This window comes from Rhinopithecus bieti, unplaced genomic scaffold, assembly GCF_001698545.2.
Source record: "Rhinopithecus bieti isolate Rb0 unplaced genomic scaffold, ASM169854v2 scaffold_83527, whole genome shotgun sequence".
Taxonomy (NCBI): domain Eukaryota; kingdom Metazoa; phylum Chordata; class Mammalia; order Primates; family Cercopithecidae; genus Rhinopithecus; species Rhinopithecus bieti.
In genome coordinates, this window is record NW_016837625.1 from 521,201 (window position 1) to 545,921 (window position 24,721).

At 54.2% G+C, this 24,721-nt stretch overlaps 1 protein-coding gene across 4 annotated transcripts in view; it reads left to right on the forward strand.

Annotated features, from left to right (window-relative positions):
• IQSEC1 (IQ motif and Sec7 domain ArfGEF 1) overlaps positions 1-24,721 on the forward strand; it is a 176,658-nt gene that overhangs the window by 105,173 nt on the left and 46,764 nt on the right. Inside the window, exon 1 of one of the 4 annotated variants that reach the window (XM_017865850.1) lies at positions 299-638. The exons of the other annotated variants lie outside the window; for them this stretch is intronic. Coding sequence (XP_017721339.1) covers positions 574-638 — 65 coding nt within the window. The 5' untranslated portion in view covers positions 299-573. Of the gene's footprint in view, positions 1-298; positions 639-24,721 lie in introns of those variants that run through there. 4 annotated transcript variants of the gene reach the window in all.

Consider the following 24,721-nt stretch of genomic DNA (forward strand, 5'->3'; position numbering starts at 1 on the left):
AGTGTTGAAGGGGCTGCGCAGAGCCTTCCTACCAGACCGGGGGCTTCGCGCGCTGGGACCTGGATGCAGTGTCTGGGACTCCGCCCTTGCGCTCGCCACCCGGCGCCACGGCTCGGCCCCGCCCCTGGGGGTGTAAGCCCGGCCTTAAGTGTAGCCCGCCCTAGACCCCGCCCCCTATGCTCCCTGCGTCGGCTCCGTGTGGCCCACGCCTCCTGCGCTCCTTCCCTCACACGCTCCGTGCGGTCCCGCCCCTGCGCGCAGCCACCGCCCCCAGCTCCCCTCCCGGCCCCGCCCACTTCAGGGCCACATTCCTCCGGCCCGGCCTCGCGCTGCGCCAAGCGGGCGGCGGCGGAGGGGCGGGCTTGGTTGGCCTGGGGTTTGGACTCACGGCCAGAGACGCGGGAGCCGGCGGACACTGGGCCAGGAGCCCCGACGTGGTCGCGTGGCGGGTGGTCGGGTCTCCGGGTGGCCGGGTGTCGGCCCCGGGATCCGGCGGCTCGCTGGCGGGAGTCGGCGGCCTCAGCTGGGCCTGGGTCCCGGCTCCTGGCCCGGCCCGCTCCCGCTGCGACCGCCATGTGGTGCCTGCACTGCAACTCGGAGAGGACCCAGTCCCTTCTGGAGCTGGAGCTTGACAGCGGGTGAGGGCGCGGCGCGGGTCGAGCGGCCTTCCCGGGTGCTGAGCGGTGGACTGGCGGAGGCTGTGGGGACGCGTGTGCGGGAGTGCAGGTGACCGTCGGGACCGGCCGCCCGGCGTACGAGAGAAAGCTGCCTGCGGGGCAGGGTGCGTCCGCGAAACTGGGTTTGGGTGGGTGACCAGCAAACAGGACCCGAGTTTGTGCGTGGGAGAGAGAGACGCGCCCTTGGGACAGGAGCGCTGTGTGGCCTGGGAGGGTCTCAGGATGGGAGTGTGTGTGCGATCGAGGGCCTTTTGGAGTGCAAGTTGGTGTGGGGGTGAGTTTGAGTTTGTGGGGCTGAGAGGGAAACAGTGGGACTCGGTGTGGGTGTGAGGTGAGGGGCAGGTGGGAGAGCGGAGGAGAGTTGGTGAGAGGGTGCCCAGCGGGTCTGTGCCTGTTTCAAACTGCAGGCAGGGCAGGGGCTGCCAGGGAGGCCTCTTGCAGGCCTGTCTATTGCAGACATTGGGCCTGTGTTTGGATTGATGTGTCTGTCCTGTCTGCAAGACCCCGAGTGTGTGTGAGGGTGGATGACCCTGAACAAACAGGCGTCCCAGGTGTGCCAGCAGCTTTTGTTGGGTACTGTGCGCCTGGCAGGGCCACTTGGGGGTGCACTGGGGTGTGTCGCTGCTGTTTGTGGCAGAGTGTGGATGTGAGGGGCTTTGTTTATGTGGTGATGAGTGTGCACCTGGTGTGGTCAGGGATGGAGTCTGGTGTGTCAGAGGGGCCAACCCTTTTCTACTTCGGGGCCTGTGGGCGGCTGTCTGAGCTTCCAAGGGCCCATGTTTATGGAGAGAAAGGGAGAAAGAGAGTGTGCGTGTATGTGCTGGGAATATTGATTTCCTCTCCAGTGGCCAGCACAGCTGCCCCCTGAGCTATCTGCAGGCCCTTCTGAGGAGCAGGGGGGTGGGGCTAAGGGGATTTGTTGACAAGCTGATTTGGCATGTATCAGGTCCCCTCTGGAGGAAGCCCACCTGGAACTGTTTGATCTTTCAGTTCAAAAACTGTGCAGCGCATGCCTAGCAGTTGCACTGAGAACATGCATGTATCCCCCTCTGCCCCTTCCTCACCCCAGAGGCCTGGAGCTCTGGGTCTGACGCTCCAAGTGGGGCTGTAGGGCTTCCCAAGGACCCATTGCTCCTTGCATCTGGGGTGGAGGCCAGGCATGCTGCAGCTGCAGGACCATCTGTCTGGAATCAGTGACAGCAGTCTGGACATGGGGGTCGTGTTATTCATATCCCACAGGCACCCATGGCCTTCATAGCCCATCAGCTGTCCCACCCGGTATTGCAATTGCTTTTTATCCTTGTGGTACCAGCATCCTCAATTGCAGGAGAGCAAATCGAGGCTGAGTGTTCAGTCTTGTCAGTGCTAAGGCTCTGTGGTTTATTGAGTGCCTGCTATGTACCAGTCCCTGCTCTAGGCATCAGGGACATAGCAGTGAACAAAACGTGAAGTCTTTGTCCTCATGGAACCAGCAGTCTAGTGGGGAACAAGAAACCTTTAGCATGCTCTCCTGGCTGCACCTCCCTCCTCCCTCTGAGCTGAAAGTAACTGGGGGGTTTTTCTGCCCCTCCATTAGGACCTTTTCAGTATCGCCATTCCAGTTGGCATGTCCAGCCACCTCTTTTGCATACTTCTCCGTCCCACATCCCTTCTCATTAGAAGTCCCTCTGGGTATCTCATCTCAATCTTCCAGCTGTAGGGAAGCCTGCTTGGATCCTTCTGTGGTCTGGGTTGGTAATGAACAGCTGTTCCCCCAGTCTCAGAACATGAGCCAGAGGTCTTGGAGGTTGAGAAGCCTCGCTCAGGTATAGCCCACAGTTCACGCATCAGCCTCAGAGCAGGTGGGTCCCATTTGTTCTGGAGCACCTGGTATGTGGTTCCATGGGAAGCTTGGGGGAGGGTTAGAGGAAATCAGCCCAGTCCCTGGCCTGTGTAGGCAGAGCTAGGTGCTCTTTGGGCTGGCTCCCAGGGGCCAGAGTCCTTTCAGCTGGCCATCTCCCCCTCTCTAAACCCAGATGGGATACAGCACGGTCCAGAAACCTCAGGGGACCCCCCCCAGTCTGTAACAGGCCCAAGATAACCACTCCCAAGTCCAGCTATGCCACCATGCACCACTCTACAAATATAGGCTTCTTTCCGAAAGCATGTGTGGCACTTTGATGCTTTGCTGTTGGAGCCTTGTGACAACACAGGACTCTTCTTACCTTCATTTTTTTTAAGGGTACACACACTAAGAGAACCCAGTGACTGGGCCAGAGTATCACATGGGGAGCCTACAGGAGAACCCTAATGTTGTGATGGAGGCCTCTGGAGGCCCTGGGATTTTCAGGCCTTCACTCAAGGAAGTCGGACTATGAACTGGTTGCACTAATATTTACACAGCTTCAGTTCAAAAACGGACAGGACTGACAGCTGCATAGTCAAACAGTGTGACAACTGGGCAAATAGATGTTTCTGGACAGGATTGGACAGGGTACCCAGGGCTGCAGGAGCTCAGTATATGTGTGTGTACATGTGTGTGCATATGGTTTTATCTGTCTGAACTCTGCAGACTATGGAATCTTGGTTTGCCTGGAGAATCTGGAATCCAGGGCAGCTTGAGACTTAAGGGAAGAAGGGCCTGGGGAAGCAAACAGATTTTGTTTCAAGTCTCAGCTCAGTTTCGTGAGTGTATGCAAGTTACCGCATCCCTCCAATCCTGTTTCCCCTTCTGTGAAAGGGAATGATAACACTGCTTCATGGAGTGCTCTGAGAATGTGGGTGTCTGAAGGCCACTGCACAGCTGGCCATCCTCAGGACTCCAGTCAAATGCCATGTTTGTCCAAGTCAGCACTCTGCTCTTCCCAAGCACCAGTGACCCACTGGATTTACTTTCTTCCTGTTTTGTAAATTTCCTTTGAATTTTGATGACTTGTGGAATATCCGCCCAGTAAGCACAGGGGCAAGATGATGCACAGCCCAGATGGGCTTGAACACCACCGGAGGCCTTGGGAGAGGTCTGTGGAAGCATGTATGTGTGTGTGTGTGTGTGTGTGTATGTGTGTGTGTAGGGGGGATGTGCTCAAAGGCTGTTGAATGTGATTTATCGTTTGTCCTCAAAAGCAAATTGTAATGAGTTTAGAGGCCATTAAGACTCTTGAAGAATTAATTGGCATGGCCTTAGAGAATCTGGCTGCTCCCACTGTGTGAGCTGCTGCAGAGAGAAGGTTGATGGCATTTATGGTGGAAATATGGCATGGTGCCACCTGGACCTGCCACTATCCTGGCTGCTGTGGCTATACCCCGAATTTGGCAAGTGTCCCTCCAAGGCCTGGCCCTGTGGCTAGTACCCCGATGCCTGCCTCGCACAGCGCCTGGCCCCATGGTGGACATAGCCAGTTGTCAGTGAATGAAAGCATCCATAAATGCAGGTGTTAACAAGTGCACACATGCTCTCTTGGGCTTGGAGGAGTGCGTTGTTCTATCAAGAGATGTGTATGACCCAGGGGACACATAGCTTTTCACTTTCTTGTGTTCCTTTATACACACAAACATGTACTGAGCACTGACTTTGTACCAGGCCCTGGGCTAGATGTAGAAGCACTGAGGTTAGTGGTGTAAAATGGTACATCACCGAGCACAGGACTTGGGGATCACACAAAACCCTGACTCCACCTCTTCCTAGCTGTGTGGCCTCAGATATGTTGCCTCCCATCTCTGAGTCTTGGTTTTCTCATCCATGAAGTGGAGCCAAAACAAACCCCCTGGGGAGGGTGCGGGGATGTGCAGCTTTGCCTGGTGACTGGTGCATACAGATAGATCCCCAACAAATGGTAGCTGTCATCACCATCATCATTATTACCACCTTTTCCCTTTTGTGAAATTGTTGCTGAGTTAAAATGATTCCTCACAGTTTTCTGTTTTGCTGATATGTGAGGTTGAAGACTGATTTCTAGAGTCTGTGTGGCTTTTTGTGAAGTCGTCCTTCTTGGGGTCCCAGCTGCTCTGACTTGAATTTCTTTTTTTGCCTTGTTCATAGGTACCTGCAGCTTTGCTGCTCCTTGGAGGAAAGGCCCATTCTTTCCGTTTTATCTCCTCGGTTTGCAGTTTCCTGACATGGTGACAGTTTGATTTGAACTTAAGGTCCCCATAGAGAACCATAGCAAGAGTCCCCTCCCTGTTTGTAAAGATGAGACACTGTGACTGCATTTGTTTTTTCCTCTTTGTTCAAAGCTCAGTAATAATGATAATAGCAGTTGCCATTTAGTGCTAAAGTTGCTAGAGTGCTAGAGTTAGCGTGTGAACTCGGCCTGCTTGGCTTCAGGGTCTGTGTACTTCGTGGCCAGGCTCTGCTTCTTCTGGGATTAAATAATCTTTGACAAAATATGTCACCATCATGAATGGAGCCTTTTGCTTCTTCCCTATACTGCCACAACAGGTGTCCAGTATCCCCAGGCATCAGGATTCCCAACATGTTCCCAAATGTCTCAGCCCACAAGCTAGTTGATGACCACTCACCGGGCCTTCCTGGAATCTTGTCTCTTTCCCCACAGAACCCAAGAGCTGCATCCCCAGACTCTGGCAGGATTCTGGGACAGTGTCCTTTGCACTTGCAGGCTCTTCAGGGTAGCATGCTTGTGTGCTGTGCGCAGCCCCAGGCCAAGACTCTGCTTGGAGCAGGGTCCTGAGGACTAAAACTCACTGTCCCCTGACTCACTGAGGGACCCATGCCAACATGACAGGCTTCTGCATGATGAGGAAACCCAAGGCTAGGGCTTTTGAATCATTGGAGGACACGCAAGTGTGTGGGTGCTGAACTTGATCCCACAGGAGGGGAAAGGGATCATTAATAAACTGGAAAAATTGGAACGAGTCCGCAACTGGGAGGAGGCCTCCTCATTCACACAAACTGAAACGATTCTCCCAAAATCCCCTGCTGCCCAGACCGGATCAGAGTCTGTCTGCCAACATGAATACTTTCTCCCTGATGCCATTTACAGAAGTCAGTGGTGTTTGCTTTTCTATTTCTGGCTGGGAGGGTAGGTGGTATAATCATGAAGTGCATGAATACAAGTAAAGCATTTAAATGGTGTCTCATAGTAACATAGCAAGGGCCTGGTAGATGTTAGTTGTAATCATTGTTGTCTTTATTCTGGCTGACCCTAAGCTCAAAGGTCTCCCATCCTGAGAGAGGAAGCCTTTCAGAAAGACCTGTCCAGAACTGGCCCTGATTGGCCGTTGGTTGTCTCCCTCCCTAGAGCCCTGGCATCAGTCACCCATCTCATCCCATCCCTCCCTGGGCCTCAGTTTCCACATCTATGAGAAGAAGAATGAGCCTCTTGATCCTTGTAGTCATTTGCAGATGCAGGATGGTTAGCCCAATGGTTAGGGAGGCAGATTCTGTAGTCAGACTACCTGTAACTCTAACCCCAACTCTAACGCCAGCTCTGCTCCTCATTGTCCCTATGATCTTGGGCACCTTCCTTAGCCTTTCTGCGCCTCAGTTTCCCCATTGGTAAAAGATGGATGACAGGAGGAGGCCATGGAGTTGTGAGGATTCAATGAATGAATCCATGTCAGTGCTCAAACTGCATAGTCAACACCAGATAAATGGCATCTTTTAGCTGCTGTTTTAGACCTGAGAAGTTTGACTGTGTGGAATTGGACCATGTTACTTGTTTGGGGAGATGTGTTCCTAGATGGGAGTGGATTATTCATCTTTTTGGCCACAGACAAGACCAGAGTTAAAAGAGAGGGGTGCAGAGAGATAGTGGTGAGGGGAAGAAGTTAAAGGGCTAAAGGACTGCAGGCTGTTGGTGGTGTGACAGATGGCCTACACGGTAAGAAGTGACTAAGCCCATGGACTTTAGCATGTGCTTATAGCGTGCTGTCCAAACAGCCCACAAACAAGTGGATGGTTAAGGGTATTAAGAAAATCACTTTGCCTGTGGACTGGGGAAATTGCAAAGTAAGGCAGCTTGCAGTTGGGCTGGGATGAAGATTTCTTTAGACAGGATGGGCAAATGGCCTGCACCATGTGTGAGAGACACCCTGAGGTGTTGGGGCATCAAGGTAGAGGCCCCTAGCCCTGTGTCAGATGGAGCAGAGCTGTGGCACCTCTGGAGCCTTCACCTGGTGGCCTGTGCTAAACTTCTGAGGCTTTGGGCAGGTCTGGCTTCCTGGTGGTACCTGGGGCTGCTTCTGGAGCCTAATAAGGCCCAGAGCTCCAGAGCCTGACCTCAGGGGCAGTGGCCTCCAGTCCCTGGTTCTGCTGCTCTGTCCTCTCTAGCTGATCTGTCTGCCTGGGAGGGGAGGCAGCTTGCTGCAGTGGGCAGAGGTGGCATCTGGAGCTGGAAAAACTTGGATTCCATTTCTGCCCCTTCCTGGATGTGTGGCCAGGGCAAGCTGGTCCCCACTGCAAGCTGCTGCCTCCTTGTCTGTCAAATGGGAACAATGGAGGGAGAGGCAGTGTGGGTAGCACACATACAAAACAGGTGACCATGCGTGCCGACAGGAAGGGGAAAGGAAGTCAGCTGGGTTTGGGCAAAGCCTTAACTGTTTTTGGTGGGTCTGAAGTTGGCACAGGTTTGAGACTGGGGCTGGAACAGGCTGGAAAGTGCTGGGATTACAGGCTTGAGCCACCTCGCCCAGCCTCAGGCTCCATTCTAACATGCTGCTCCCCAGCAATGTCAGGGAGGGGAAAGAATGAAAATGGTGATACTGGCATTTGAATGGCCTTTGAACTTCACACATACCTGTCTGATTGGAACCAAGAACCTTGTGAAATCATGACATTATTCTCATTTGACAGATGAGGAAACAGGCTAGAAAATGAAAATGATGAATTCAAGCTCTGCAGAATGTAGACCTGGTCCTCTGGTTAGTGTGTGGACCCTCTTTCCCCTCCCTGACATTGCTGGGGAGCAGCATGTTAGAATGGAGCCTGAGGCTGGGCGAGGTGGCTCAAGCCTGTAATCCCAGCACTTTGGGAGGCCGAGACGGGTGGATCACAAGGTCAGGAGATCGAGACCATCCTGGCGAACACAGTGAAACCCCGTCTCTACTAAAATACAAAAAACTAGCCAGGCGAGGTGGCGGGCGCCTGTAGTCCCAGCTACTTGGGAGGCTGAGGCAGGAGAATGGCGGGAACCCGGGAGGCGGAGCTTGCAGTGAGCTGAGATCCGGCCACTGCACTCCAGCCTGGGTGACAGAGCAAGACTCCACCTCAAAAAAAAAAAAAAAAAAAAAAAAAAAGGAATGGAGCCTGAGGCAGAGGCAGGGAGGAGCAGGGGGCCAAGGAGGAGCCAGAGAGACAAAACCTGCAGGCCCTAGCTGTGCGCACCCCAGTGGCAGCATTGGGTTCCTTGAACACCATGGATGGCTACAGAGGTGCACTACCAGCAGCAGAGTGGAAGGAGAATCGTTGGAAGCTCCGCCCAGTGCCTGCAATCTAAAAACATGTTCGCCAGCCCCAGGAAGTCATCTGGGCTAAGAACCACCCTCAGATTCCTTGACAGGATCAGGACAACTGTCCACCTGAGATGATGGGGGAGAGGGGCCGGAGTAGTGCCAGGCACCTAGTAGGTGTTCAGTAAGCGCCAGCTGCTGTGATGACCCCTACCCACTGCACTGCTATTCTCCCCAGCCATCATCATTATTACCATTGCAGCGCCGCTATTCCCGTGGGGTGAGGGTGGGGTGGAGAGGAAGTGTTTGGGGAAGCAGCTCTTTCCTCTGCTGCTAGGGGAGGGGGAGGTGCGGTCGCAGGAACGTGAATTCTCTGTTCCCTCTGGGCCATTGACTGTTCTCAGAGCTCAGAGCCGTCATTTAAATGAGCAGAGTTTGAGTGTTTTTTGTTTGTGCTTAGTAAAAATGGCAAAATGGCCCAAGAAAATAATGGGCCTTGATGTGATAGCAGAGTCTTAGCGTTATTTTTAGCTTTTTGTTATGTAAAATTTGCAGCGTACAAAAGTAGAATGGTATAATGATCCCTGTGTGCAGTTTTCTTTCATTGCCCTAGATTAGTTTTAATCCCAGACATTTTGTTGATTTTATACCAAGGACCTGTCTCATGGTTAGCCTCATTTCTAGCCTTGGAAAAGTTGTATCACTGGGGCGGGTGCCTAGGGCAGGCCACAGTGTCCCTTGAACAGCACTTAGCTGTGTTGGTCCAACTCGGGAACTCTGAGCTTGAAACAGTTTCCCAGCCTGGTGACCAAGTAGCTTCTGACCCATTTGGGATGCCCTGTGTCTGGAAGTGACTGGAAGAGGCTAGGCCCATGACTCCTCCATCAGACAGGGCCTTCCTGGGTCAGGGTAAGAGAACTCACTTCTCTTCCGTCTCCCTAGGACCCCTGGAGGGCGGGGCGTGGAATGGGCTCTCAGCCTCTCTCATCGGATCAGGGGTCCCCTGGGTGGTATTGTGGCTCTCAGCTTCAAGCTCCACAGGGTCTCCCTGTTGCCCTGGCTTTCCCCTTGCCAGGTGGTATAGCCAGGCTGCGGCCCCTGCCACCCTCCCAGACCCGTCAGCCCCTCATCTTGCTGGGCCCCTGGGTGGCCATTCAGCACTGGGGGTCCCTGGGCCTCTGCCCAGCCCTCTTTCCTTTTCCACTTCACGCAGTCTCTTCCTTCCTGGGGTTTCTGATCTGGCTCCAGCCCAGGCCCTGACATCCTGCTGCCCACCCAGCAACCCTCTCAAGGGGTCTCATGGGCACCTGTAAATCTGTAAGTTCCAAAGGGACATGTATTATCTCCCTCTCCCCAAATTGGCTTATCTTCCATGACTTCATCTGATCCTCTTGGGCTTCACTTAGAATGCCAAAGTCATCCTGGACACCTCCCGTCACCTTTACTTGCCTTTGTCATCATCACTGGGTGCCATGCCACCCCACATTGCTGCTGGGCTTAGAGCCCAGCATGCAGCAAGTGCTGACACATTTCAGCCACTGCCCTCAGTATGAATGTGTGGTTACTACCCTAGCTCCTAGCACAGTGCTTCGTACATAGAGCGCCCCCAACCCAGCTTAGTTAAAAACAAGCCAAAGTCACACCCTAGGCATGGCCACATCCCAGGCAGGCGCCCCTCGTGCTCCCCAGGTATGGGTGCTAGTGTGGAGTCAGATGGTCTGCGTTCCTTCGGACCTCTTCCTCTTTGGGCTGCTTACCTTCCCTCTAGCCCCCATGGCACCATGCAGTGCAGCGAAGTGGTAACAGTCCTAAATCGTGACAGTGGCAGCAGCTACTCTGTGCATTTCTTGGGTAACAGGCCCCAGGCCGAGGATTTGTGTGTGTGTTATCATATGGCCCTCACAGCAGCCCTGCTGAGTGAACAATACTCCCATTTTATGACTGAGAAACAGACACAGAGAGGCCAAGTCATTTGCCCAGGGCCACACAGCTCCTGCCTGCTGGGTACCAGACAGTTGCCAGGGAAGAGCTCTGTGTGCCAATGTTGTAGATGGGGGAAGCTGAGTGGGGTAGTGTTTCCTACCCCCAGCCTTCATTTGTCCCCAAGACCCTTTCTGTGCCCCTGCACTGGGTGCTGTGGGCAGATCACTGACTTGCCGTGGGGCCTGGCAGCTGCTGTGCTACAGGTCTGGGCAGCACCTGCACCAGGTCCTGCAAGGGCAGGGGGAGTTCAATGGGCAGACAGGGTGGTGGGTTCGCCCCGCAGAGGGAAGAACATGACAGGCAGGGAGGTGGCCCAGCCAGCCTCGCCCCTCCTCACGTACTGTGTGAGTCACATGGCCTTGGGTAAATTGCATCACTTCTCTGTGCCTTAGTTTCTTCATCTACAAAATGGGAAGATGATATAGTACCTACTTCAAAAGGTTGCTGTTTACAACACCAAGCGTGAAGCCGAATGTAGACTGTAGACCCTGGTGATGATGATGTGTCACTGTAGTTCATGGACTGTAACAATGTGCCACTCCAGTGTGGATGTTGATAGTGGCTGTGCCTGCCTTGGGGCAGTGGGTACATGGGAACGCCATACTTTCCTTTCAGTTTTGCTGTGCACCTAAAAAAGACCAAGATTGTCTGGGCCAAGATGGCCACAGTGCAGGCCCTGGCTGGCAGGGTGGGCCATATTCTGGCGATGGGCATCCATCTCCTTCTCTCTGCCCGCACCCTGTCCAGAGCTAGCCTCCCCGGCCTGTGCCTCCAGCCTGGCTCTCCCGGGGCGTCCCTGGGGCCCAGCCTAGCTCTGTGTGCTGCAGCCTGCCACAGAGAACTGCTTTATTTAAGTCCATTTGGTGTGTATGGAAATAACTAGAGGCCTCTGTATTTAATTTGGCTCAGCCAGGAAAATTTTTGGCTCTGTGTGTGTGTATATTCTGAAAAATCTTTCTGAGTGAGCCCAGGGGTTGGAAGCTTCTGGTCATCTCTGTGCACTCAGAACCAACAAGAACTACCCTCCTTAGCCAGGGGCAAGCATCTGGCAGAGTGCAGGCTATAGGAATGGTTAATGAAGAAACTAAAGGATGAAGGGGAGAGGGTGAGGCCATGCAGATGAGATCATGGCAAGGGAAGCAGTCTTGTAAACTTTGTGTCTTGAGACCAGGTAAGCTGTGGCAGAGGGGAAGGAAGGAGGCCTTTGGAAGCATAAAGCCCTCTACGCAGGCACAGAGATGGACGTATCTGGTTTCCTGATCCTGCAGGACTTAATTTGGTGCTGGACTGGGGAATACTTCTCCTGATGTCCCTCTTTCTCTGACCTGGACAAGCCCAGCCAAGACTTGAGGAGTTGAGGGGGTTGAGCCTTCCTCTCTGGCTGATGGCACAGAACAGAAACAGCTCCACGTGGGATTTACAGTTGATAAAGTGTGTCTTCCCTCGATTCCCACGCTCCTATTGGGCAAGCAGGGCAGGAGTGATGCCCATTGTGAAGATGAGACAACAGAAGCCCAGAGAGTGGAGGGCACTTGCCTGGGGCCACTCAGCCTGGAAGTAGGGGAGCTGTAGAGAGACGTGGTCTCCTGATTGCACCTAGAGCTCCCCGCTACGCTCCCCAGGAACGCTTCTGGAGCCATTGGGCATTCCTCCAGACTCAGGTTGGCATTCTCACAGGTGGACGGAGGGGGCTGCCGAGGGTGGGGACAGCTTGAATTTGAACCTCAGGACATCCTCTTAGAGTCCAGTTTTGGAATAAACACCAGGTATCAGATGACTTCGAAAATTATATCCTAACCCTATGAAACTTAGGAACAAGGGCATCTGGTGAATTGAGGCTTGGTGGTTATGATGACCATGGGATTGTGAATTGTGGTCACTGTGATGATGTTAATTTGCTAGAGCCTTGTAAAAACCACACACTCACAGGACCCAGTGGAGCAGAAGGCCTTGGTGTTCCCACCGGCCATGCAGAGCTGTGGGAGTTCTTGAACCCTGCCTCTCGGGAATTGGTGTTCTAAATTAGGTTTCTTGGGAACAACTGATCCCAGGCTGTAGATCCTAGTTCTTTTCTTTGCGTTGGGCCTAGAATTTTGGTCCTATGTAAGCATCATAAGCAAACATGGATGCTGTCAATAGGCAGGAAGAGAAGTGACCCAGGTATGTATGGGCAATAGGGAGTGGTGGGGACTGTGGCAGTGGTGGGGACTGTGGTGGTGATGGAACATGTGCTGTCTGATGGATGTGGCTGCCACCTCACTTCATCTGACTGTTATCAAGTAGGAATATGAGCCCAGGGTGGCCAGGTCCCCAAGATGAGTCAGAAACTTAGATTTTCTTATAAAATCTTAAGGTGCTGAAATGTTAGTGATTCATTCTAGTTTTTGAAACACTAGGCCACAGAGAGCATGTTTTGTGGATCAAGCTGGGCCAGGGGCTGCCAGTATTGGAGACCTTGTGAACCCCCCACACAGAATCTGTCTTCCAGAGAGCTCTGTGCAGTCCGAGGTCTCCTTATGGGGAGCAGCCGGGCAGGTGCCCGGTCTCCTGACCAACTCTCCCAGGGGCGAGGCCAAGGATCCCTCACCTTGGCCCTGGCCCAGGTGGTGCTCAGGAGAATAAAGGGCTTTGCCCAGCCTCTCTCTTTAAAGGCTGCCTGTCCTGGGGTTGGCTGCAGGATTGGCGTTAGGGGATGACTTTTCCTGTTTTAGGCCTGTTGCCCTGGGTTGGGGCCCCTCTGTGGCACTGATAGTGATGCCTGTAGTGGTGACACCTCACCAGGCAGAGGCCCTGGCTGGGACTGATTGTAGGGTGTTTGTATCGGCCCCCAATCCAGAGCCTCACAGCCCCCCTGCCAGCTGGCTCTCGGCCCAAGTGAAAGTGCAGGTTGCTAGCCTATGGAGCCAGTCTGCCCCCTGCTTCCTTTCTGAGGCCCCGCCAGTGCGCGGCCCAGCCCAGAAGGGCTCCCGGGACTGTGGGAAGGTGGGGTGGGCACAGGGCAGAAGCAGCACACAGAGAGCTGAGCCCAGGGCGTCCTCAGGGGATGGAGCTGATCTCAGTATTCCAAGTTCCTTGGTGACTTGAGGCCTGTGGGACAGTGTTTTCAGTGCAGTGAGCGTGTCTGTATGGTGGAGAAACTCACAGTTTCCATAGTCGTTTGATGTCTCCACAACCCAGCTGCAGAGCAAAGGAGGGGTGTGGACACAGCTCCACAGTCACGGGGCTCTGCCAGGCTGGGCTGCGTGTCAGCCGTGTGACTATTGAGCCCCTGTCCTCTCCAGGCTTTGGTGCTCCCACCTGTAAATGAGAGAGCAGCAGCCCTGCCGTCGGCCTGTGGAGTTGTGGGAGAAAGAGAAGACAGCCAGCCATGCCTTGGCACCGGGGACCTGTTCTGCCCTGCTCTGTGTCTCTCCATCCTGAGCGCAGGGCATCCTGTCCTGACCCCTCTGTGTTAGGAGTGCTGGCATCTACTTCCAGGGTTGTGGAGGTCCCCTAGTCACTAGCAGCATCATTCATTCATTCAGCAGATTCAGACTGAGTACCTGCCGTGTGTCCAGCCCTATTTAGGCACTGTGGAAACTTCAGTGAGGAAAACAGACAAACACTGCCCTTCCAAAGCTGACCTCCTCATGGGGAGAGACAGAAATAAGAAAGCAGGATAAAAGATGGAGTCAGATATGGAGCCGTGCTGTGAGGAAACCTAACAGAGATCTGGGGAGATGGCCCCTGCGGATCCCTGTTTTCCTTCCCTCCTGCTGAGGGAGACCCCTCTCTCCCATGTTTGCCATGCAGCCCCCATAAGACGCCCTGTAACATTCCCCAGGGCCTCTCCCAGCCCTGGGCTCCAGGCTGCCATTGATCCACAACCACTAAGGCCCTCGGGCTCTTTCCCATGGAAGCCCCTGAAGCTGTGAGGGGGCAGGGCAGATCTGATTCCAGGTTCTAGGGGCTGCCCTCTCATCCCCAGCCTGTCTCCTGGAACCTGCATTCTCATCTCCAAAACCCACTCACGTCCCTGAGTGAGAGGGCCTCACAGCAGCCATGGAGGGTGGCCTGGCCCCTGCAGACTGACAGTACTCTTTATGTTTGGGAGTGAGACGTGGGCTGGGGAGGCTGGAACCACCACCTCCCTGGGGCTGGAAAGACTGCCTTTGACAGGATAAGGGCTGCCTTGGCTGTGTGGCCCTGGGTTCACAGGACATAGAGACCTTTCTTTCTGCCCTGCCTGGCTATGTGCTGATGAGAATAAGCCCTGTCTGAGGACAGGAGGTCTCTCCTGAAATAATTACCCTCTAATTAGGCATGGCATTAGCTGTTGGTGGGGCTTCCTGGAACACTCCCACTGACTCCACTGTGAGGCCATGAAGGGGCAGCCTTGCCCCCACTGTGCAGTTAGGAAACCAAGGCTCAGAGAAGTTGGGGTTCCAACTCAAGTGTTGGACTCTAGCCCAGAATGTTGCTGCCACTCCTGTCATGACAACATTAGGGTGGTAGGTGCCTGATGGAGCTGTACAGAGTGCTCGGGACCAGAGGGCAGGGGCAGTGCGAAAAACTGCATCTTCTTTCGTATGGTTGGGTGGCCTGAGAAGCCCCCTGTACCCTGACTGCTGCCCGCCTCCTCATGCCACCTGCCCATCTCGCCGGCAGCTGCTGACATATAGGGAGATGCTGAATGTTGGATCAGTAAGCAAAGCTCTAAAAATAGCCTTCCACTTTGAAAAGTTCATTGTTAGAGTCCTATATTTTTCTACATATATAAAAGCCACTTGTGGAGGTCTGGGTGCCAGTCATTAAAGATAATGCTGCAGCCTGAGGCGGAGCTGGGCCGAGCCTTATCTAGGCCTCAGCAGGGCAGGCCTGAGGCCAGGGCAGGGGGATGTCAGTGAGGCCGATCTCCGCCCAGGGTCCTCTTCTCTGGAGGCAACTGGACAGTCAGCCTCAGTGTCCCCTGCGGATGGAGGCCGGGCTGCCACAGCATTTCCAGGCTCTGAGGGGCCATTGGACAGGTCTGTCTACGGCGCACGGAGACTAAGAGGCATGGAGACAGCGCTGTGGGTGTGCTCCCTGCAGCCAGGCACAAGGTTGGAGGCATTCTCCGTTTCCCCCTGGCTTGCTCAAGTCAGACCTAGCTTCCTGAAATTGTCCCTGGCTGAGCCCCACCTTGCTGGGGGGATGAAGGATCAGGCCCTATCAGCAGCTGACTGGCCTCCCTCCCTGCCCCTCAGAGAACAGTGAAGCCCCAGAGGAGGGTTTCAGCCCTCTGGTGGTGTGCCCACCCACCAGACCGACCTCTTCCTCCTGTCAGGGTCGCTGTCTGTCACCATTCATATATGCTGAGGTCTCTTCCAGCTTAAACCACATGCCTTCTTGGAGTCCTCATCCCTCTTCTGCCACCTCCTCATCTTCTCCTCTTCTTTCTCAGCCACATCCCTCCAGTTGTCTTCAGAGGCCTGAATAGAGTGAGGGAGGGAGCCAGCGGACTTGGGGAAGGCTGCGCTGAGCAGCAGGAACAGCACCTGCACAGGTCTTGGGGTGGGAGCATTCCAGAGCGGAGAGGAACAGCCAGGAGGCCAGGGGGCTGGGCTGGAGTGGCCAGGGGGTTCAGTGGAGGGTGGCAGGAGGAATGGCTGGGTCCTGCAGAGTCTCCTGGGTCAATGGGAGGACTTGGGCTCTCAGTCCCACCAAGTGAGAGGAGAATGTGGTCAGGGTTGTGTTTTAACAGGACCCCAACTGCTGGGTGGAGAGGAGTGGAGTGGGGTGGCATGTGAGGCCAGAAGAGCCTGGAGAGGCCGTGGCAGTCACACAGGGAAGAGATGAGGGCCACACGGGCTGGCAGATGCGGGATCTGTGTTGAAGGCGGAGCAGCCCGATGTGCTGACAGATGGGGAGGAGGGTCTGAGAAAGAGATGCCAAGAGTGATGCTCAGCGAGCAGCTCCAAGGACCCCAACCACACCCCACTGAGATGGCAAGGCTGTGGGGAGCTGGCCTGTTGTGGGGAGCTCAGTTTGGAGCCTGAGATTGGGCTGTCTACTAGGGCTCAAAGGGGCAGTGCCTGGGCAGCAGGATGTCTGGTTTCTTGGATTCCTCTGCAATTCCTGGATATCCTCATTTCTCCAAACCTGGGAACTGGGTAAATGCAGAAACCCTCCTGACCCCCACCTTCTCCCACTATGCCCTGTAGGGGTGACTTCTGGATTGTCCCGTTTTAGATATGGTGCTCCTGGTTAGCCAGTGGAAGTCACATGGGATGTTTAGGTGGCCATCACCTCGTGCCAGTGCTTCCTACAGATTCTTACTCTAAATCTTTCCATGTGAGGGCCACAGCCCCACCATCCCCTCTGTCCCAGACCTTGGCAGCATCTGGAGGCTCTGAGCACGGGACTCAACGTCTGTGCCCGTTATGTGTGCTCCTCCAGGGCTCACTCGTTCCCTCTCTGTCCACCCTCCCTAGGTTTCCACTGGGGGTACTGCGACTGCACCCCTCCTGCTCACCACTAGGTCGTGTTCATCCGAACCCTGCCTGCCAGGGGAGGCGACCAGCGTTGCTGGGCCTCATCTAGGATGTCCTCACCCTACTGCTCTCTAGGAAGGACCTCAGGAGTCTGTAAGTCCTTTTGGTCAGCAGCCAGGCATCATTCTCCTAGAACTGCTTGCCAGGCTGTAAGGCTTTAGGCATCGGTGGGGATGCTGCCTCCCCTCAAGACCAGAGAAGGGGGTATGGCTGACTGGCACTGGAACGGCCTCCCCTGGGAAAGCCCTCACTATTCCTGTCTTGCTGGCTACACCAATTAGTTCTATTTCTCTTCTTTTACTATAATTTTTTTTTTTTTTTTTTTTGAGATAGAGGTTCACTCTGTTGCCCAGCTGGAGTACACTCCAAGTTTCACTCTGTTACCCAGTAGTGCAATCTCAGCTCACTGCAACCTCTGCCTCCCAGGTTTAAGCAATTCTTGTGCCTCAGCCTCCTGAGTAGCTCGGATTACATGCTTGCGCCGCCACACCCAGCTATTATTTGTATTTTTAGTAGAGACAGAGTTTCATCATGTTGGCCAGGCCAGTCTCAAACACCTGAGCTCAAATGATCCATCCTCCTCGGCCTCCTAAAGTACTGGGATTACAGGCGTTCGCCACCATGCCCAGCCCTTTTATTATAATTTTTAAAAAGTTTTTTAGAGGCAGGGTCTTGTTCTGTGGCCCAGGCTGGAGTACAGTCATGTAATCATAGCTAACTGCAGCCTTGAGCTCCTTGTGCTCAAGGGATCCTCCTGTCCCAGCCTCCTGAGTAGCCAGGACTACAGGCATGAGACACTGTTCCCAGCTATTTAAAAAAAAATTTTTGGCCGGGCGCGGTGGCTCACGCCTGTAATCCCAGCACTTTGGGAGGCTGAGATGGGTGGATCACGAGGTCAGGAGATCGAGACCATCCTGGCTAACACGGTGAAACCCCTTCTCTACTAAAATACAAAAAATTAGCTGGGCGTGGTGGCGGGCACCTGTAGTCCCAGCTACTCGGGGGGCTGAGGCAGGAGAATGGTGTGAAGCCGGGAGGCGGAGCTTGCAGTGAGCCGAGATTGCGCCACTGCACTCCAGCCTGGGGCACAGAGCGAGACTCCATCTCAAGAAAAAAAAAAAAAAATTTGGCTGGGCGCGTTGGCTCACGCCTGTAATCCCAGCACTTTGGGAGGCTGAGGCAGCAGGCAGATCACGAGGTCAGGAAATCGAGGCCATCCTGGTGAACACTGTGAAACCCCGTCTCTACTAAAATTACAAAAATTTAGCTGGGCATGGTGGTGGGCGCCTGTAGTCCCAGCTACTTGGGAGGCTGAGCCAGGAGAATGGCGTGAACCCTGGGGGGCGGAGCTTGCAGTGAGCAGAGATCACACCACTGCACTCCAGCCTGGGGGACAGAGCGAGACTCTGTCTCAAAAAAAAAAAAAAAANTCTTGGCTCTGCTCTGTGCTCTGCAATCCTGGGCAAGTGGGCCCTTCCCGAGCCTCCATTTTCTCATCTGGAGAATGGGAAGAGCAGTGCTTTCTTGACGGGCTCGTTGCAGGGGTGAAATCTGTGTACTTAACTTGTGCTGGGCTCCCCCATTGCATAGTGGCGTAGTGGGTGAGCATATGTGTGGGTGACCCACCCCCAGCCACATCAGCCCAGAAAGACTGACTTTTCCAGACCCTGCTTGAACACCTCCACTAACCCTTAAAGCAGCCCGTTCTTAAATTGCTGAACTGTTCAAAACTGCTAGCTGTCTGAAGCTCCTGCCCCTGGCCTCACAAACCCACCTGTTCTCTCTGCACCAGGACCACCCTGCGGAGACCTGGCAGGGGTGGCGGCCGCCCCTCTCCGGCTGTGCCATCCTTGCTCTTGCTCAGAGGATGTGCCCCACCCACCCCCTAGACCCTGCCTGGCTGTGTCCCATCCCTCCCCGAGATGGGGGCATAGAGGTGAAGATAGCCTGGTGCAGAGCAAGACCATCCCCTTCCTTCCTCTGGGTGACTAACCTTGGTTAATGTGGCCTAGGCAGAGAAGAGCCACAGAAAGCCCCAAGAGGGAGCTTGTGAGGGCTGGAAATGAATTGTGCCTGCCCAGTCTAGGCTCCCTTTCTGGAAATCAGAAACCCTGAAAGCAGAGTGTAGGGGAAGCCACGAGGCCTGGAGGTGTGATGGGCATACGTACTTCAGGAGGCTGTTTTGCTCTGGTCTGTGCAGACTGCCAGGAGTCTGGCCTGAGGCTGCTGGCATGGACATTTAACCACAGACAGGCTTTCAAGATTGCCTGCTTCCTCTAGCATGGGACCCGGCCCACTCTGAAGAGGGTGGCTTTGCTGTGTGATGTGGCCACCCGCTGGCCACACACGACTAGGCTTATTTCTCTGATTTATCTCATAACCATGCACAACCCCAGGACCCCTAGGCACTGGACCCAGCCCTGTCCAAGCTGCCAGCAGCATGCTTTTCCCCTGAGCAGCTGGGCAGGAGAGGCCCTGGTGTGGGGTCAGGTCCCACACAACCCTGTCTTATACTCACAACCTTGACTGGGTGACTCAACTCTTCCATCCCTGAGTTTGTCATCTGCAGAAGGGAGCAGTCCTAGCTACCTCCCAGCGATGGTGGTTGAGTTACAGGTCATGTATTTTAAACACACCACCACGGCATCTTGTACCTGGCAGGTTTATGGAGAAGTTGCTGCTGTATAATTCAGACCATGTGTATCTGTGTTTGTGTATGTATATGTGTGTATATACATGTGTGTATGCCCCCTCCGTAAGAAGTTGCATAAGCACAATGGGTAAGTGTTTGGGCTCCCTGGCCAGACTGCCCATATGCCCTTGGAGATGGGTGCCACCTCTCCGTGCCCGCAGGGTATTGAGAGCACTGAATGGGTTCCGTAGACAGCTTAGAACATCACTAACCATATAAACATTCGCTGTTACTACCATTGTCGTTGTCGATGTTGGGGGTGAACAGTAGGTCACTGCTTTCATCTTGTCCCCTCACTGGTGCCCAGAACCTCCCCTGGCTAACATTTTTCTTGAGAAAAGTCATTCATTACTTCATAGGCCATAATTAGAGACATCCGTGGCTGAGAGGCCACAGCCCCCCTGCCCTGACTCACTCCCCGGCGAGTCGGGACGTGGCATCCAACAGGTCTGGGCTGAGGGGCTGGGGTTGGACTGTCTGCCTCTCTCACCCATCCCCAGGAGCTCCCCAGTCCAGGGAACGGGCCAGTGGAGGGTCTCTGGGTCCACCCTGGGGTCAGGCTCTCCAGCCTGGAGGTGGGTGTCTCGCAGAGAGGGTCCCAGCAGCAGGCAGGGTGCAGGGCAGGTGACCCTGGCTTGGGGCACTAGGCTTGTCTGCCCTTCTGCCTCCAGCTGCTGAGACTTGTAGATCAGAGAATAACCCGAGACAGTCATTGAAAATGAGCCAAGCACTTTCTTAAGGACCTCACTGTGTCAACTCCACTAAGTCTCCACAGTCCTGTGAAGTAGATACACTAATTACCCCCATTATAGAGGAAAGGAACCTGAGGCACAGCATTAGTTCCCCCTGTGGTCACACAGCTGGTAAGCAGTAGAGCTAGAATTTCACCCAGGAGCCTGCTTAGAACCCTTGCTTGGCAGAAAGGCCAGGTGGGGCGGGACAGCAGGAGGAAGCTCTTCAAGTTGTGTTCTCTGTTCCTGCGAGGTGTCCATTGCAACACTGTCCTGTAAGGATCTAGTGCCTCACCCAACCATGTCCCTACATAAAACTCCACATACCACCTCCATCACAAGAAAGCATGTTTGGAAAACTGGAGAAGGGAGAAGAGCTTGGTGACCTTCCAGTGACCAGCACTTGGAGTCCCTGGGCTGGGAGAGAAGGGCTGTCTGTGCCTGAGCCCGCAACGGGCTCTGGGACAGAGTATGGATGCATCCACAAGCAGCTCCAGGCCCTTATGTGCTCTCTGGCCCTGTCCTGGGCCTGTCCCACCACCGGGGGCCCATCCTGGACATACAGAACTCGTCTCATGGGAAGGAGCAGGCCTCCTGCTCCTGGCCATTCCCATCTTTGCTGGAGGCCGGGGCTTTGGGGGATGCTTGGGCAGTTGTCTCCCACACTCACAGAGCAAGACTTCCCCGTGGTGCAGATGGACTACACACGAGATTAGGTGATCGCCGGGGTGGGGAAGAGTGTGTGGCATAAGGGTGGCCTTGTGGAGGAAGTGGGATTAAGCTGAGACCTCAGTGTAAAGATGGCAGACTCAGGTCGTATGGCGCTGAGCCAGAGGCTTCTAGCCAGGATTGGAGTCCCTTGTACCACCTCTCTGACGGGTGTCTGACCTGCCGCGGCTTGCACACCTCCGATGACAGAGAACTCACCACCTCCTCAGCAGCCCTAACCACATGAGAGTGTCCTTCATTGGGTCGGGTATTGGCAGTCATAGTTCTGCCTGCAAGAGAAATCTCTAGCCTCAGCTTGTCAGCCTGTCAGAGGCTTGATGATGGGGATCACATCATCTCCCCAAGGCTGCTTTCCTCCCAGCTGTATCAGTTCTTGATAGGAGCATACTGTTATACTGCTTTCTGGCATACCGTTATTTGGCCTTGGCAAATAGAGTCCATCTCACATGCTAGCTGGGATCAGTTGTATGGAGTGCTGTGTTGGAAGGAGGCTGAAGCTTCATCTAAGCTCTTTAGGAGGGAGTCTGTGATCAATTAGCAATGTCTGCCCAGGAGGAGTGGGTGGTGCATGCATGTGTCCCAGGTCTGCCATCCCTGCCCTCAGGCTCTGGACTGTCTGTGCGCTGTCTTCTGCTGTGTCTGAGAACTGTGGCGGGCAGCAGGGCTATTTTTGCTCCTGGCTTTTTATTCATGTTAGTGACTAGCTTCTCGGCCACATCATGACATCAGCTCGCATTCCTCTTATAGTCCACAAAAAATCCCCAAGTCTTTTTCATAAGAAAAGCCATCAAACTAGATCTTTCCCCCATTTTGACATTATTTCCACTGTGTGCATACAGAATTAATTTCAATCATCCCTTTGTCGATGCTTATTTAGGTTATTTCCAGATGTTTATAATCAGAAACAACACTGCTGTGAACATCCTCATATGTACTGCTGCACGCATTGGTCTTATTTCCTTTGCACAAATCTATGGAAAAGGGCTGGGCAGCAGCCACCTAACTCTCATAGAATGTTCCAGAGACTCTGAACTGCCAGGAATTTCAGGGACTTGGAACAGGTGCCTCAGCCCATTCCTTGGTCTGCATGTGGCCCAGGTGTCTGAGAGATAATAAATTCAGGAGTACAGTTAAGGACTCACCCTGGTGTGTTCCCCAGTCCTGTTCAGTGGGCTGGGTTTGTGGGAGAAGCATCCCCAAGGCAACTAAAGTGGGTGGCGAGATGTCGAGTAGCTGAGCTCAGGAGGTCGGGGCAGGGATATGGGAGCCAGTCTGGCTGTTCTCTAACCCAAAATCCCACCTAGAGACTCATGTATGCTGGTAAAATGTGACTGTCACTTTATAGCCAAGCTCTGTCACTAGGGCATCTGTGTTTCTGCCCTAGAAAGGGAAGGGTTGACATAGGATAGTTCTTCCTGCCCCAGGAAGAAACTGGGTAGAGCTGAGTCCTAATCAGGAAGGTGGGGCTGAGAGCCCAGAGCTTCGGAGTGTTGCTATAGAGCAAAACATCTTCACGAGTTCAGCCAGAAAATAGTCAAGCGCCCACATCATTTAAGTTTGGTAACTTCCTGTACTGATGTATACTCCTTGCAGCAGAGTCCTAGAGTGCCCATAGCTGCATGTACTTGTTAATACTGGGCATTTTCACTTAAATTATCTTTGTGTTTATCAGTTCAGATAAACTCAGAAAAGCCTCTTTTTAAGGGTCTAATACTGCACTGCGTAGCTGCTGATTGGGGCCATCAAGAGGTGATGTCCTCTGGTTCAAAGTAGGTTCATAGCTACATGGAAAATTCCACGCTGTGCTCACTTTTGTCCACGTTTGCTGAAGATCCCTGTAGTGCCACACTGGTTGCAGTAGGATCGCCTAGGCATTTCTTTCTTTTGGGATGGTTTGAAGTTGGGTTTGATTTTTTTTGGAGTGTGGAAGGGCTGCCACATTGCACAAGCTGATGCTATTCAATAGACTCGACAGGACCCGAGGACAAATTGAATGGGGGCGTTTGAGTTGGGGAAGGGACTAAACTGATGACCCCTAGGACCCTGGCTCCAGGATAGAAGGGAAGACTTGGTGACTGTCAGACCTTCCCTTCCTGGAGAGGGAGACCCAGCCTCTCCCAAGCATGTTCTGGACCTGCTGACCCAGGGCAGCCAGGAACCCAGGAGTGCCCAGAGCGGAATCTTGGGCTGCCACAGGCCCAGAAAGTCTGCCCCAGGCCACCACCATCGCAATCCTATCCCCAAAGATGCCCTGCCCCAGGGCCTAAAGTCACCCTGCACTACCAGCGCCAGGCACTCCCATCTCCTGCCCATCCTGAGTTCAGTGGCTGCCGCCTGATCTCTTTCCACAGCCCCGTCTGCCCCACACCACGGCCAACTGGGAACAAAGGCCCCTCTCAAGTTCTCAGGCAGGCCTGGGCCCTCCCTCACCCCCCACCGTCAGGGAAGGATGCCCTGCTCTGCCTGCTCACTGTGGTTTCAGGCCAGGTTAGAAAGGGCTTGGTGAAGGGTGGAATTCCTTCGGACTTGAGGTGAACATTGCTCCTTCATCCTGGGTCGGGGGGCAGCACAGTGAGGGTCCCGCACTCCTCTCCCTGGCAGAGCCTCCCAGCAGCTCAGCAGCAGCTCAGCAGCAGCCTGTGGGCCACCAAGGGGCTTCCTGCTTCAGCTCCAGGGACCTGCAGGGAAACCACCTGTCCATCTCTGTGCTTCTGTGAACCTGGGGTGATGAGACTGTTTTGAATCCTCCTCTTAGGAGTGAAGGCCTGGCTGCATCTCTTTAAGGACGAGCTGTTTTTTCCTGTCACCCTTTTGCTTGGAAGCACAGATTTGGCCCCTGACTGAAGTATTTCCAGTCCAGGGCGCGTGTGATGTGTCCCCAGGCTGCAAAGATGAGGCGAGACAGAGGGAGGTGCACAGGCCTGGAGCAGAGGCGTGGGCTCTGGGGTCAGACAGTGTGGGATGGGCTTCCCAGCTGAGGCTGTCACTCCCCTGCAACCTGAGGCTCTGGGGCCTGAAGTCTGAGATGGAGACTCATTTGCTCCTTTGTACAGTTGATTAGGTTGGTGAGTATTGTGAGGTGCTGCTCAAAGCTTTAGCAATAGAATGGGAGGATTTTCAGATCCGTTCTCCCCCTTTCCCCCTACCAAGGCACACACACCAGGCCCAAAGGAGGCTGCTGTGGGTGGGGCTGCAGGGGAGGGAGTTGGGAGACTCTTTATGATGTGGAGAATCTTTTTTTTTTTTTTTTTTTTTTTTTTTTTTTTTTTTTTTTTTGAGACGGAGTCTCACTCTGTCGCCCAGGCTGGAGTGGCCAGATCTCAGCTCACTGTAAGCTCTGCCTCCTGGGTTTTTGCCATTCTCCTGCCTCAGCCTCCTGAGTAGCTGGGACTACAGGCACCCGCCACCTCGCCCAGCTAGGTTTTCTTTTTTTGTATTTTTTAGTAGAGATGGAGTTTCACCGTGTTAGCCAGGATGGTCTTGATTTCTTGACCTCGTGATCCACCCGTCTCGGCCCCCCAAAGTGCTGGGATTACAGGCTTGAGCCACCCACCCGGCCGATGTGGAGAATCTTGAAGGGTGGTGTTCCTCAGATGGCTTGAAGGCATTGAGTCTAACCCACTGTGTTACTGATAGGGAAACTGGGGCCTTGTAGGGAGGGGCAGCCTGCCCTGATTCTCAGTCCAGTGAGGGCAGAGCCAGGCAGAGAGCCCTGGGCCCCTCTCTTCATTCAGGCTCTTGCTCAGGAAGAGGCCTCTGTCATGGCCCAGCTCCTGGGGAGTGGGATGGGCATCCCCTGCCTGACCCTGGAGGCTAGAGCCAGAAGTCTTGCCCTAATCTGCAGGCCGGAAAGCAGGTGCCGAGATCCACAGCCCAGCCCTGGCTCACGGCAGAATTGGCAGCAAAGAGCCGCCACTCCCTACCCCCTGGGCCACTGACTATGCTCTCTGCTCCAGGCCGCCTGCTGGGGCCCCCAATCCAGGCTTCCCTGGAGCCAATGACAGTCACATT